Source organism: Convolutriloba macropyga, chromosome 6 (assembly GCF_964194025.1).
Source record: "Convolutriloba macropyga chromosome 6, txConMacr16.3, whole genome shotgun sequence".
Lineage (NCBI taxonomy): Eukaryota > Metazoa > Xenacoelomorpha > Acoela > Convolutidae > Convolutriloba > Convolutriloba macropyga.
In genome coordinates this window covers 25,510,787-25,525,696 of record NC_134473.1, presented here as the reverse complement: position 1 = coordinate 25,525,696, position 14,910 = coordinate 25,510,787, and the positions used below count along the sequence as shown (strand labels likewise).

General features: G+C 36.5%; 1 protein-coding gene across 17 annotated transcripts in view; it reads right to left on the bottom strand.

Moving 5' to 3' along the window:
* Positions 1 to 800: 800 nt before the first annotated feature.
* The window catches only part of LOC142341591 (uncharacterized), a 499,295-nt gene continuing 485,185 nt past the window's right edge, over positions 801 to 14,910 (bottom strand). For 15 of the 17 annotated variants that reach the window (XM_075392645.1, XM_075392646.1, XM_075392644.1 and 12 more), the window contains 7 exons: positions 12,983 to 13,208; positions 12,193 to 12,335; positions 11,448 to 11,775; positions 7,588 to 7,920; positions 5,095 to 5,310; positions 2,849 to 3,088; positions 801 to 1,972 (listed from right to left, as the gene is read on the bottom strand). In XM_075392645.1, coding sequence (XP_075248760.1) covers positions 1,347 to 1,972; positions 2,849 to 3,088; positions 5,095 to 5,310; positions 7,588 to 7,920; positions 11,448 to 11,775; positions 12,193 to 12,335; positions 12,983 to 13,208 — 2,112 coding nt within the window. In that variant the 3' untranslated portion in view covers positions 801 to 1,346. Of the gene's footprint in view, positions 1,973 to 2,848; positions 3,089 to 5,094; positions 5,311 to 5,634; positions 6,796 to 7,587; positions 7,921 to 11,447; positions 11,776 to 12,192; positions 12,336 to 12,982; positions 13,209 to 14,910 lie in introns of those variants that run through there. The other 2 variants (XM_075392649.1, XM_075392650.1) reach the window with 2 other exon arrangements.

Here is a 14,910-nt window from a genome sequence, read left to right as displayed (position 1 = left end):
TTGCAGCATGTGAACAAAAAATCACTAGCGAGAAAGCGAATTTTTGTTCAAACACCGTTTTCTTAATCTACTTTAAATTTAGAGCAAAAAAATTTCACGTCGCAAAACCACTCGCTCTTTTGCTCCACTCGCTGTTTCGGCGTGACCAAAATCACTACTCAAATTTGACTTCAAAAATCATGAAAATGTGTGAACAGATCTTAAAAAAAAGACAGCGCCCCAATACAATTCAAATTCTTTGAATTGTAAAAAACCAAGAGAAGGCCAATAATAGCCCCAGCTATCGCTGTGTGGAACATATCTCAATGTTTTGTTTTTAATTGATTTGAACGAGGATTTCACCAAAAACTTGTTTCAAAATACATAATTGGGCTAAAACTAAGTTGTAATCAGCTTAATATTTGTTCAATGAAGTACAATGATATAACTTAAGTGGTTCCTTTGTTAATTGGTGTGCATATATTTAACACTATGTTTAGTAGGGACTATTTTGGCTGGGACTGTTATGTCTGGGAATATTTTGCTATTCGGGTCTGTTTTGTCCGGGACTGTTTCGTCTGTTCACCGTTGCAACCTTATGAGATTAACCGCATATAATTCTATGTTTGCTTTCAACAGTTGATTTTGAGATGAAGCGACGATGTGAACGAATAATGCTTTGTTGATAATTGTCAGAGCTCATATTTGAAATATTCAGGAAAAAGTAGGTTGTATTTAGCTAAACAAGGGAAGCATCGAATTGCAACGGAGCATGTTGATGCGCATGCACTCGATTTAATGTGGCTTTGTAAAAAAAACAATTGACTGTAAATACTTTAATTTCACTGAAAAATTACAAACTGTTCAGGTATAGAAAATATTTGAATTAGCCGAATTGGAAATCTGGATTGAACAAATCATATGAGAACATTTCAAATAAGAAGAACGAACTGATAAACATAGCAACTAATGCCGCCGCAATCTAAACCTCCAGGATCGAGATGTGTGTTGGCATAAATAAGTAAATTAAATATAACAAACATCTAAATTAAAAATTGCAACAATTCTCAATTACGCGCTTGTAAACCTGCACTTTGGTTTGTTGTATTGCATCTAGCTACATAGATCATTGGTAGTCATTTTGGTCAATTCACATTTGGCAGCTCACAATGTATAGTCTTTCCAATTTTTACTCAAACATTGCCATTCTTTTTATCATTTCTTATCGTAGTTTGTAATTTTTGCACGTTTTCAATTAGCTCCGTTGCTCGCTTTGCTAAAGTATGTTGTCAATTTTGTTTTCGAACACAACTTTGATTGCTTGTCAGTCAACTTAGGTCACGTGGTTTTAATTTGTTCACGTGATTTTACACAGATGTAATGGAATAGCCACTTGGGCATTTGAGAGTCAATGTTTTATGATCGCCCTCTATAGATACAGGAGGGTTGATAGCTTCACTCAAGTTTCGGGCTGCATTTGTTGGACCCTTCTTCAGGATGGGTCCGTTGGCTGCAGCCGGGGGTAAAGTCGGTGGTGGCGGCGACTTACTCCCCACTGAGCTAGTGCTGCTGTTGCTTAACTGTGATTGGCTAAGATTTGTGCTGGGCGCTCGGGGCAAAGGTGCCGGCTTAACTCTGGAAGTCGTGGAATAGATATGCTCTTGCGCGGATTCTGAAGTAGGTATGGATGAGACTGGAATTTGTTGACCGGATGGGGGCAGACCTCCCGGATGTAGATTGACCACAATCGGTGGGCTATGAGAAGTGCTTGCCACTGGTATAACGTTGCTACCCGGCGGAGATAGTTTGTTGGGGAGGGTGCTGTATCGATGACTTCCTGGATTGTAGTTGGGACCCCCGTTCTGGTGGGGTAGTTTGCCATTTGTTAGCGTGTGATGGTGAACTGGGGGTGCGTGTGGCTCCACATCCCCGGGGTAGAGAGTGTTCCCGTCCGCATCTGCGAACCTAACACGCTCTTTGCCCTCAGGCTCACCTACAAAAGCACAAAATTGACTTTTAAAATGGTCTTCATGATGTTCTAAACTACGAAATGATTTAATGAGGGGTTTTTCAAGCTGAGAATGCGCGTAATTGTTTCCTAGATTTTGCTATAGTGGGAATAGAATTCTGAAAAGCCGTCAGTAATGGTTAAACTATTTATTCACAAGAAATGTGATCAGCTAGCTGAGATTTGGAAAAAAAATGTTCTCTGATAATCACCGCCAAGTACTTAATAATTAAACGAACCGTAAGTAAATATGTGATACTACAGCATGTGATGGATTAGCAAAAATAATTACAAGTTTCCATTTTGCATTATCCTTATAGTTCTTTATCATGTTTCGGGGTAGCTACTCTAACTCTGTGAGTTTAAATTACTCTAATTGATGATCTAAAGTGAGTTTGTCTCAACGTGACCTTCAGATCTGGTTCGAGATCTATTCGGAGATATAGTCTGAATGACCAAATCCCAATCCCAGTTCACAGTCAGTGTCAGGTGGCTGAACCAATCTAGCAAGAGAGTCAAAAGATACACTAACGCATATCAATTCTATTCCCAAAAAATCTGTCACTTGCCAATCTATGATGCACTGCTTATCAAATGGAAATATTTGAACAATTAAATGGACACTTGGCGATATCTGGGTTCTATGAGACTACGGAATGCAAAATAACTGACGTAACATTTACCGAATACTCGAATTTGGCTTTTCCATGAAAAACTAGTTTGCCCCAAAAATGTTGAAACAACAGGCGAACATTTGAAAAATATGAGTTATAAGAATTTAAGCAATAGTAGAAGTCATTTTACTGAACAAAAAATGTGACGTCACTCTATAAGATAGAAGGAAATATATAACACACTGACCTCGTAACCGATTGAAGGATGCTTTGTCTAAGGAACCGGACATATTGATGACGGATGCCGGAGGAGGCATTCCAGGTTGCTGTGGATGCAATTGGTGACTGCTAATTGGAGGTCGATCTGGACCTCCCAAAGTGCCCCCGCTCATTGTTCCCATGGAAACCAAAGAGGGTTGCTGTGTAGCTGATGTAATGTTGGGATGTTTCGGAGACAGCATTTGGTACGATGTTGACCCAGGAGGTCCTAAAACATCGCAAATATAATTCATTGCAATTTGAATAATATCAGGCTAATAGTACAGACAACTGACAAGGTCTAAGGTCTCAACCGGGGGGGGGGGGGGACAATTGCCGCAGATTGAGAGATTATAAGTTGGGGTGGGGGGGGGGGGTTTGAAATTGTTGGAATTTGCTTTAAATGTCCCACTTGTCCCTTCGAGTTGCGTCCGTTTTCTTCAATGTTTTTTTCAATGTGCTGATTGGGCAAAAAATTGAAAAATTTATTTATCCGCCCAAATTGTTTTATTTGGACTCCCATAACCACAGAAACAATTTCCGAAAATTTTTGGAAATATGAATTTCCGGCTCATAAGATCATGTCCCACCCCGTTGTAGAACTGCAAAATAAATTCGATTTGCAGAAAATGCCCCCCCTTCCTCCCTCGTTGAAGTTCCTGTCAGCTGTTTATACTACTCAGGCTCTTGTGCTTTCCTATCTTACATCCACTTTTATTTTAGTAACAGTCCTAATTTCTGAACAAGAGCAACTTAAATCACGCAAAATTTAATAAGTCAAGCGTGAAAAACCAATCGGGAAGTGACATCAAAAGAATATTCTATTAGAAAACGGTCAAGCGACAATTTAGCATAAAAAGACACGCAATAACTTTGTTCGAAAGTAATTAAAAAGTAAACATACCCGGCAGATTGCCGGAAAATAGCCGCCGTTGATTCCAATAAGTATGATTGGGATTGAAAGAACAGAAGATATTGAAAAAAAAAAGATTTTTGTACAAAAACATTTTTTAAGTCCGATTTATTTTGATGGCATTTCGTAGTTGAACATACTTCTGTTTCTTAGAGAGAGGCTACAGAGGCTACTACCAATACCAATGAGCATTAGAGATGGTAACTAATACTTATAGGAACGACGCTCAAATAGCGGGCATCTAAAATTGGGCTTTATGGGTTTTTATCCCGTTTCTATTTCTGACTTCAATTTTTATACTGACTCTGTTCATTTTGAATTGCTTTGCTAAGCAACTGATGTTCAAAATCACTTTTAGCAGAATGAGAGAAGAGAGAAACTAGCCTAGAGAAGTCAAAAAGATATCACGCAAAATGTTGAAAAAGCGGCAAAATGAGGTAAAGCGAAACATTTTTTTATTCGACCAAGTAAAAAAAATAGGAGCGCTATAATAGCCGGCTGAGAAGATGAGGGCGGCTATTAAAAAGAAAGAATTAAATTTTGTAGCATTACACCCGCGTGAGTGACCATTCATTTGCTTGCTTTCAATCGACTGATTTGGATGAAGCGGGGAAATGTATTAATGGATCCTATGATTTGGCTCACTTGACCGGTTGTAGGGGTTACGCGACTCAAATGAGGTCACTGAGAAAACCTGGTCTCCCATCGAGATCAGCGTAGTAGTTCGAGATTTATGACAGAATTGTAAACTGACTTTATCAGAATCATGTAAACTTGTTTGAAACATGTTATTTGCAGTTATTGAAATATGGCATGGTATATAGGAAAATCTAGAACTCTAGAATCTGCAACTGCAGAGACCTGGCACTTTTGCTGTTGGGCGTTTCTAGATAACAACTATGAGCATCATCTAGCCCCGGGGCAGTTAAGGAAATCCGCACATGCAAGCTTAAAACCAGTCATCCAAATCTTACAATACTAGGTTTTAAAACGCTGGAAACTTCCGGCTTTTGAAAATTTTTCAAAGTGCGTGTTTCAAGCAAGGTTGCGTAATTCCGCATAAGCCTGGCTACTTCAAAATTCTGGCTACGCTGTTCCCTATTAAGACCAGATTTTCTCAGCGACTTCACTAGGGTCACCCGCTAAACTATAGAAACAAATTAGGTATAACTTATATGATATATAGGCACGACATTTGACAATAAATGTAATATATTTTCTACAAGTTTTGTCACTGTTGTGTTGCACATTCTTATCATGTCACTGCTCGTGAAGACACCGAAATATCTAAGAATTTTCCAAATCAAACACTCGCGACCTACCTAATGAATAGTCGACGTATGTTCCATCCAGTTTAGGGTTATTCTGGTCTAAGTCGTTACTTGTGTTACTGATGATAGAAGATAGCGTGTTTATGTTGAGGTTGTTGCTGTTGTTTATTCCATTGTTGTTTAATATTGGCGGCCCCGGGGGAGGTGGCAAACTGTTGACCTGATTCTGTTTCAGCACTTCTAATTCTTCAGGATGAGCTGCAATGCCTGTAAATAAAAACAAACAAAACTAATAAACTTAACTAATCAACTCCCAAATTGCAATTTATCATTCAGTTGGTTGTCTATGTGGATCAGTTTGAGTCATTTCAATTTTTCCGCAATGAATTTGTTCATTTCTGATTCAAATTTTTCAATCCTAAGATGATAATCAAAATTTTTCTTCGATCATATTTGAAAACTAATTTCAAAAATTGTGCAATAGTCTGATAACGCTAATATCTAAAATGAAAAATATACAGTTCTGCAATTGGATTATCAAGTTATATTTTTAAACAAAATTATATGCCTGCAAATTTTTGTCCTAAAACAAAAATAAATGATCCGTTAAAAATAAATTTTAACTGTTAATATTGTGATTTACCAACTAAATAAATCAAAGATAAGATTAAATAGACAATTTTAAAGTGCTTCGAAATTTTTGTTCAATTTGATTGTGATATAACCAAATAGGGGACATGAAACGAAATAAAAACTCGATCAAATAATTCTCATTTCAAATTTTGTATACTAGGCTGTTCAAAATCTTGATAACCATTACAAAACACAAAATTTTAAATAAATTTTTGAAGTCATCCGCTAATAAAATTGGGCTAATCGAGTGGACGTATTTTTTTCATACCCCAATAAAGCTCGCGAGAAGTTACGAACAGAAATGGAGATTGAGCAAGGCGAAAGATTTCAAGCAAAACTGAACGAAATAGAAACAGGTCGTGATTTAAGTTATGAAATCATTTTGAAGTTATAAATATAGCATGATTAATTATTCCAATTTCTTCACATTTATTGAGTCTGATTATGTGTTCATATTATTTACCGAAGCTACAAGTAGTAATGAAATGTATGAAAAATAGATTTAGTTACAAAGCTGCGAAAAAGCAAAGATAGACAATCAATTGAAAAGCAATCAAGATGAAATGAGCAGGAACTTAAGTTATAGTCAAAGAGATTTTACAACTTCAATCGTGGTAGGGGGAAGGGGGATGTCTGGGCCACGTTTTTAGTAATTATCGTCTGAAGTTTGTCTTGAATGCTCCGAACTGCAATCTTGTTGTTGATGTTGTTGTTGTGCTAAGTCGCCCAAGTCTTTTTCGTCGTTCTGTAACACAGTTTTGTCGTTTTGGTTCTCAATTGGTTTGTGTTCCGGCGACAAATATGCGTTTTTGTTGTAGAAAACAACGCCCGTAGAGTTGTACATTCTAGACGCCAGGAACAATGACCTCATTCTAGCTTCAGAGCTTGACAATCGCGAGGTCGCATCATAACTAAACTTCACAGGCCTCAATTGGGTTCCGAAAGCACCCGGACCTCGGAACTGTGGATGGTTTGGTGTTGCGACATTTACAATGTTAGGGTGATATTGTTTGCCCATTTGAGAGTTTGGGTTCAAGAACCGAGATGCTTGTGGTCGGAAATATGGGTCCGTAATTAACCGCACTGAAGGTTCCGATAGTTGATTTGTAGCGAGCGCATCTGTCAATTTAATTTAAGCTAAAAACTAGTCAGCTTTTTACTTCACGGCGACATAACGTTTCAATCAACATAGACATTTCGCAACCAAAAGAAGGAAGATTATACATGTCACTGTTCCAATTTCGCTTCAAAAACTACTTTACCAACAATGCTTAAAATACATAATTGAGCATTGAGTTCAATTTCAATGAAATACTAATGCCATCCCCAACCCCCCCCCCCTCCCCTTACACAAATTTTATTATGGGTCAAAAACAATGAGTCCACCTTTTAATATGTACGTCAAATAGTAAACGCTGGAGAGGAGGGGGGGGGGGTCGCTTAACTTTACCATTATCAGTCGATGGTTGCGAAATGTCAACTTGCCGCTCTTCAGCAACTTAACTTTTTTTTGAAAAAAACTTCAATAATTTTCTCATCAATTACATCAACGTTGTGTCTCTAAAACTGTGGATGATATATTATATGCTAGTTATAACTAATAATGAATTCAAAAATGCCAATACAGCCAAATAAACTAGTTTTAACAAAAAATAAAATCCTAGAAGTTAAACTATGCAAAGCTGCTTTCCATCTTTCAGAAATTGTCTTAATTTTGTGAGTTAAAACCGAAATCGCGAAACTCTGATGAGCATTCGAATTCAGTTTCGGTATTTCAAGAATTAATTTTGTCGATTTGGTGGACAAATTAGTTGAATAAAGCCTTGCAAGTAATGAAAGTCAGAATTGCATTTTATAATTAATCTAAATTTTGGGCCTTTTTAACCAATTGCACTTATGTTTCTTTCTTACCTTTGGGCAAACTTCCATTAGTAGAGTTATGTGCCAATCGCAAAGTAGGTACAACATGACTATTGTACTGCAAAGCGGACGAATGAGGGTGCGCAGACCCAAGGCGGGGTGAAAATCCCGACGAAAGCGAAGTGGGGGGTAACGTCGAAGTGTTACCCCAAATATGCACCCCTTGATGGGGAGCTTTGGCCAGCTGCGGGGATTTTGAGACTGACCCGACCCCCATAACAACAGGGACACCCGGGATAGCCCCTACCCCGAGCCCACAGCGCCCATTAACAGAGTTGGTGGGCACAGGAATATGCCCGTAATTGTCACGGGACGTGTTTTTGTCTGTGGAAAATAATAAAGAAGCTATCACAATAAGTTCACATGCAACTTTGTACGAAACGCATTAGATTGATGTACAATTTTCTTAGTTTGCGACAGATTACATTTTTTACTAATAATTTCAACTCATTCGATGTTTCGCCGTCTAAAATTGTGGCTTTCGGTTGAAAAAAATTATTGCCAGATAAAATCTAGCAGTTTCCAACAAACAAGAAAAAAGTTTCATTTAGTTAGCTTTTTGACAGTTGATTATCTAGTGGAAAATCAAATAAACATTTGAAGAATGAAAGAGAGCCATCAGGAAACGCGGCAAACAGACTGCTGAAACTACAAACAGATGGGACAAACTGGTCTCAAACTACGGGGGGGTAGGGGGTTAGATTCCTAGCTGATAGAGTTCGCTCGGGATAACATCGATTCTCAGTAGCAAAAACAGGTAGTTTCAGTTTTCATAAATCCATAAACCATACTGGAGTTGTTTACTCTCATCATAATTAATAGTGTACACCGGAAATTAGATTCATCACAATTTTAAATTGGCTTGTTAAACTGAAAAAAAAAACGTAAAAAGAGAAAGTTTTCTTTTTTCTTAAAATTCTGAATTAATTAAAGGGACTTACTTAGATCACGCACAAGTCAAAAGGTCATCATTCGTGAATAGGTCACTCAGAAACAACCCATGTTAAATAGACAGATGTGGATCTGATGCAACCAGAAAAAGTCATAGAAGTCTGTGATAGAAGGCCTAAAGTGACAAAATTGCTCCGCTAAATGATCTTTAGAGAAGTTACTTTGCTACAAATCGTGTTACAATGCAGGGACAGTCTTCGTATCTGATGGGTTCGATTTACCAAAGGAATTACCAGAAACAACGCAGGCAAAAATTGTAAAATCTGATTATAGAATAAACCGGAAAAAACGCCATTAAAATGACCAAATGCTCGAAATGTTATAGCGCAATCACTTAGCATTAAAATAACTGATCAGACAAAACTAAATAGAGCCTCCAGACTGCCCGACAAATCCGCGAAATTGACTACAGAAAATAACTACTGAAAAAGCGAGATTCTTATTTCGAATTCTATCCCAGTCTTCATATCAAATTTTGATCACCAACATTAAACAAAAACAGTGCAGTCTAAGAATTATCTATAATGGATTACCTCTACTGAATTTTGATTTTTACATTCTCAATTTAGCTTAAAAAATTGAAGAGAATTTTTTTTCGAGAGGATAGACCTAAAAACTCATTCGGACAGTGTAAAATAAACAAACATATCAGGACATGTCCTGCATTATCATTACATTATTCTCCTGAAAAAAAAATCAAAACAGACAATAAAGTGGTTAAAAATTGACTTTGAAGAACATATAGAAATAATTGCTACGAACTTCGTTCAAGTGCAATTAAAAAAAAACCTGATCAAAAAATTCAAAAGAGTGAAAAGCAAAGTCAAATAACCGAACGTAAACAAAAATACCACTGTCGAGAAAATTAATTTTCAGAGCGAAGAAAATCACACAGTGAAAACTCCTGCTTTGGCTTGGTCAAAATCACTCTCCAATTTGACTTCAGAAATAAAAAAAAACGTGAGAATATTTTCTAGAAAAATAACAGGAAAAATCTCGAAACACAGTCCAAAAACGGATCAGTAAAACTTTGGGGTGGTCAGCAGAATAATTTAACACTAAGAACCGGCATAAAAATACGACATTAGAGAAACATATTAAAAAATTAGCAATAAAAGTATGGCCTCTTTTAGTGATAAGATAACGAAAACTAATTTTTTATTATTACAAGAACGTGGGCACAGGAATAATTAACATTGCAGCAAACAGAAATTCTTATTGACAAAAAATAGAAATGAACAAAAAATTATTAGCTGCTTAAAGTAAGCAAACAGGAAAATGACAAAAATTTTCCCCAAAATACAAGATTCATTAATAATATGTTTTTTTAACGGTAATGTCTTCAAAACTAGCTAGCTTGTGTCAAACTCTTCTAAACAATCAACATACAAGCTATCGAAACCTACCTTACCCTTGCTGTACACATAGGAGACACACAGAGCCAAAAAAAGAACAACAATTGTGAAAAAAAAACTTTAAAAAAAAGAAAAATTACTCAGAAGCAGCTAAAATTCGTGAATTATTGCGTTCAACGACGTTTTAGTGTTGCTTAAATTTAGCCATTAAACCATCTGCAGACCTAGAAAAACTCAAATAAACTCATTTTTATTGAAAACTACACTCTTAGAGGCATTATTAATCTTAGGGAGAGGAAATGCTGAATTATTTGGAGCGCTTAATATTCTGATCAGAAAGTAGGCATGCAGGACACATATTTCTTTGTTTGGACACATAGTTTGAAATGGAACGATGGGCGTCAAGAGAGATTTAAAACATTGGAGCATTTTACACACAAATTTGGGTGAAATACAAGCGTTGCAACTCCAAACTAGTTCTGGGAAAAAGGCAAAAGAATCATTGAACATTGAATGATTAAAACAGGGAGACAACAGTCGGCGGTTAAGAGGGAAAATATATAGACATAGGGATGGTTTAACCAATCAACACACACGTTGCAGCTTATCATCATCGCCATCACAAGCATCAAACAGATCAGAATGCCACATCAAATACACTGCTGCCGCTGCCAGTTGTTGTTGTTTATCATTAGTAGTATAGAAAGCACAGTATCTTACTTGTCAATAGGTATGTAAGTAATTACACAATTTAACTTCTGTCACAAAACACAAGTCGGATATAAGAACTGTTTTCACATCTCAGCTACGAGAGCAGCCCCACTTAAGCCCCCCCCCCCCCCATTGCTTCAAAAAGGAGGGGAAAATATTATACATTTCAACCCAGATACATAAATACATTCAATTTCAGACGTAATTCAGAACATTTTAATGCCTGTTACACTTATCAAATTACATGTATAAGCTTTTATATTAAAATTTGAATATTTTAATCAGAAGAGATTCAAGAAAACAGTTCCTGGTAGCCGAATTTTAAATCGTCGGTTTAATTATTATGTCTTAGGAATTCAAAATTATTATTCCTGTACTTTTTAAATAAAACTTAATAGGAAAGAATGAGATAAGAATGGATGACTTCAATTTTCTGAAGAGCGATGTTACAGTTGGGCAACACAAAAAAAGTTAACAAAACGGGCATTTCCATAATGAGATAATAAGTGACGCAAATTTCAACATCTCACATTGGATGCTCATACATCAAAAAGGGGGGAATTTCAATTAAGTTACTGGAGGGGAAAAGATCTAGCCGAAGAAATATAATTGCAAAGAAACGAAATTTGATTTATATGGGTAAGATTGTGGTCAATTTATTATGATAAAAAACGGCAATACATGCATACCATCTTTAAAAATCCACTTGGTTATCAAGAAAAATGTATCTTATCAAGATCTGTCAAGAAAGTTTCCGTTCACTGGGACATGAAGGTAAAAAATGAACAAGTCAATTAAATTGTGAGAGCTATATGTGGGTGCTTTAAGACTGACCTTTTTTGAGGGCGGCATTGCGCCTTTGATCTCGATTCCTCCTACAGATGACTATTAGCAGGGAGATTAGTAGCACCAATCCGAACACGACCAACGGCACAATCACCATAGTCCTGAGCGGAACATTGTTACTCCCTGCTACCGAGGAGTCCCCACCGGGACTCGAACCACCTCCCCCGCTACCACTTGCCCGATCTGCTACGCCTTGTTTGGGCGGTGGGAACTCACTGCAGCCAACTGAATTGCACGCCTTGACGGATACGTCATACTTCTGCTTAGATTTCAGAGATGTAATGACAAGTTCGTTGTTGTTGCCTGCCTTCTTCGTCTGAAAAAAGATTATCACATTAAGTTAGGTTCGATCGACTAAAACCAGTTAATATAAAATTTATGGACAGAGGAGGAGTCATTAATTCCACTTTAATGCTGGCGCGCTATTTCAGCACAAAATCTGCTATACACCCTAGTGGAGAATGGATGATTATCTTGTAGTGGTTATTTGGCAGATTCCTACAAGATAATCATCCGGCCTCGACTAGGGTATAGTCAGAAATAATCTAAAGACCATTTGAGAAAATTTTTCCGTTCCCCACCACAGTACTTTATATACACCCAGTTACAGAGGACCTGTCATTACATAGCAATAATTCTGTAAAAATATGACACATTTCGGGTGGTGGAAATAAAATGCACCCACTAAGCTGGGAGCACAACGGAAAAGATCGGCGATGATTATAACCCTAACCTGGTAATCTTTCTTGCCAACTGGTTTGTATCCGACCTCGTACCAGCTGTCACTGGAAGTCATGTAGGACACAGGGCTCCAGCTTACACGCAAGGCATTCGACTCTGCCTTCACGTCCTGGATCGTAGGTGCCGGAGGGGTTCCTTGAAAAGTTTAACAAAAATCAACTGTTTTATTACTTCACGAATTGCCCTTTTTCTGATAAATAGACCAAATCTGTACATTCGAAACAAAATATTGGTTTTGTCATCATGGCCATTGTTGTATACATATCAATTCAATTTGAACACAAACCAGAATTGATTTGTTGATTCAAGTAGCCGCTGCTGGTTAGCAGACATCCGCCAATTTCTTCCGTTTATGAACAAAAGTTCTGATGCACACATTTTCCACAATTAACTTTCAGTCAATATTTCACCAATTTAATTTATCTTCAACAAAAACCAATCTTTGGTCATGACGGCCGCATTCACCTAATAAGGTAGTTGTTTGCAAATAATTTTTTGGACTAGTTAATTACTTATATAACCAGCTGGTTAAAGTAGTTTTAAAATCGAAACTAAAATTTACATTCCCTTTTTCTAGTACAATATTTCAAATCAAGATTTTAGGTTCCGTTTTCTGCCAGGCATAAAATAACGTGTGAAGTAGCTATTGTTTCTTTCGACTGGTACAAATTTAAAATGCTAGAGAAGCACATGCTGTTTCAACATTCGCTTAAACTTTTTGTGCGATTTTGTTTTCGTTATTTCTCGACAGGAGAGATAAAAACAAAACAAGTTGAACATACGTAATTGATTGAGTCTGATCTTTTTGAATTGTTCTCCCTTGTCGTTTTTAACTGCACAGAAGTAGTCGGTGAAGTTGTTCTCAACAACGTTTGAGATGGTAAGTTCCGATCTCAGTTTGACCTGGTACTCGGAGGAATCGTCCGTGACCTTTGTTGTCCTGACCTTCAGCTGCGTGATCTCGTCACTATTTTCACGAGTGTTCCGAAACCACTGCACTCTTTCGGGCTGAACAATGATCAAAGATATGAACAAAAAGTTTTATATGCGACGATCTTTATGTAACAAGTCTGTTGGTGTGAAAATAAAACGTTTTTTGTCCATCTGATAAATTAAGATACTTCATTGTTTCAAATCGATGACAGATACGACAAAATGTTTAATTTGTTTTCTTTTTCAATTTCTCAATTTTTTCTGCCAAATTTTATTTTTCAAAAAAGTTTGAACATACCCGGCAGATTGCCGGAAAATAGCCGCCGTTGATTCCAATAAGCATGATTGGGATTGAAAGAATAGAAGATATTGAAAAAAAGATTTTTGTAAAAAAAAACAATTTTAAAGTCCAATTTATTTTGATGTCATTTCGTAGTTGAACATACTTCTGTTTCTTAGCGAGACGCTACAGGGGCTACTATCAATGACAATAAGCATAAGAGATAGTAACTAAGACTTATAGGAATGACGTTCAAATAGCGGGCATCTAAAATTGGGCTTTATGGGTTTTTATCCCGTTTCTATTTCTGACTACAATTTTTTATACTGACTCCATTCATTTTGAATTGCTTTGCTGAGCAACTGCTGTTCAAATTCACTTTTAGCAGAATGAGAGAAGAGAGAAACTAGCCTAGAGAAGTCAAAAACATTTCACGCAAAATGTCGAAGAAGCGGCAAAATGGTAAAGCGAAAAAAAGTTCGACGAAGTAAAAAAACATAGCAGGACAAGTCCTGACTTACAATTCAAAGAATTTTCATTGACTAAACAAGAAAAACGACCTAGAATGGACTATGAATTGATTGAGAAAATACTTTGAAAAAAATCAGATAAAAAATAAAAAAAAAAACAGAAAATCAATGTCAAAATGCAGCATGTGAACACAAAAAACCACTAGCGCCAAATAAAAATTTAATTCAAACAAAAAACTAGGCCTAGAATGGCTGTGAATGGATTGGGAAAAGCATTTAGAAAAAAATCCGATTCGAAAAATCGAAAAAACAGTAAAAATCAGAGTGAAATTGCCGCATGTGAACAAAAAACCACTACCGAGAAACCGAATTTTTGTTCAAACACCGTTTTCTCAATCTACTTTAAAATTAGAGCAAAAAAATTCACGTCGCAAAACCCCTCGCTTTTTCGCTCCATTTCCTGTTTCGGCGTGACCAAAATCACTACTCCAATTTGACTTAAAAAATCATGAAAATGTGTGAACAGTTCTTAAATAAAACATAGCCGGAAGAATTCCGGAAACGACTCGAAGTGAAAATTCATTTAAACGCCATCCAACTACTCATCGAACAAAACGTGCCTTCACTAATTTATGATTATCTTGAAACAAAGTCATGAAAAAAAGTAAAAACAATAAAATCATATCTGTTAAAGTATGATAAAAAATCTGATCAAATTTTGTTATAAATTGAGATCCCGGAAAAACTATCTCTGCCAAAAAAAACGTCATCAAAACCACTAGTACTTACGAAAACCACTCATGTGAATTTTTAAAAACAATACTTTAGGCTGAAATTATGAAAAAAAGCTCTCAAAAACTACTTTCACTGAAAAACTGGAAAAAAGTTACTAAATTTTTTAATATTTCAAAAACATATAAATCCAAAGAAAAATTCCCTTCAACCAATTGGGTATCCACATGCTCGCAAAACAATAGGCAAGTCATAATAGGCATAGAAACTTAGCTAAACAGAAAAAAAACGAAAA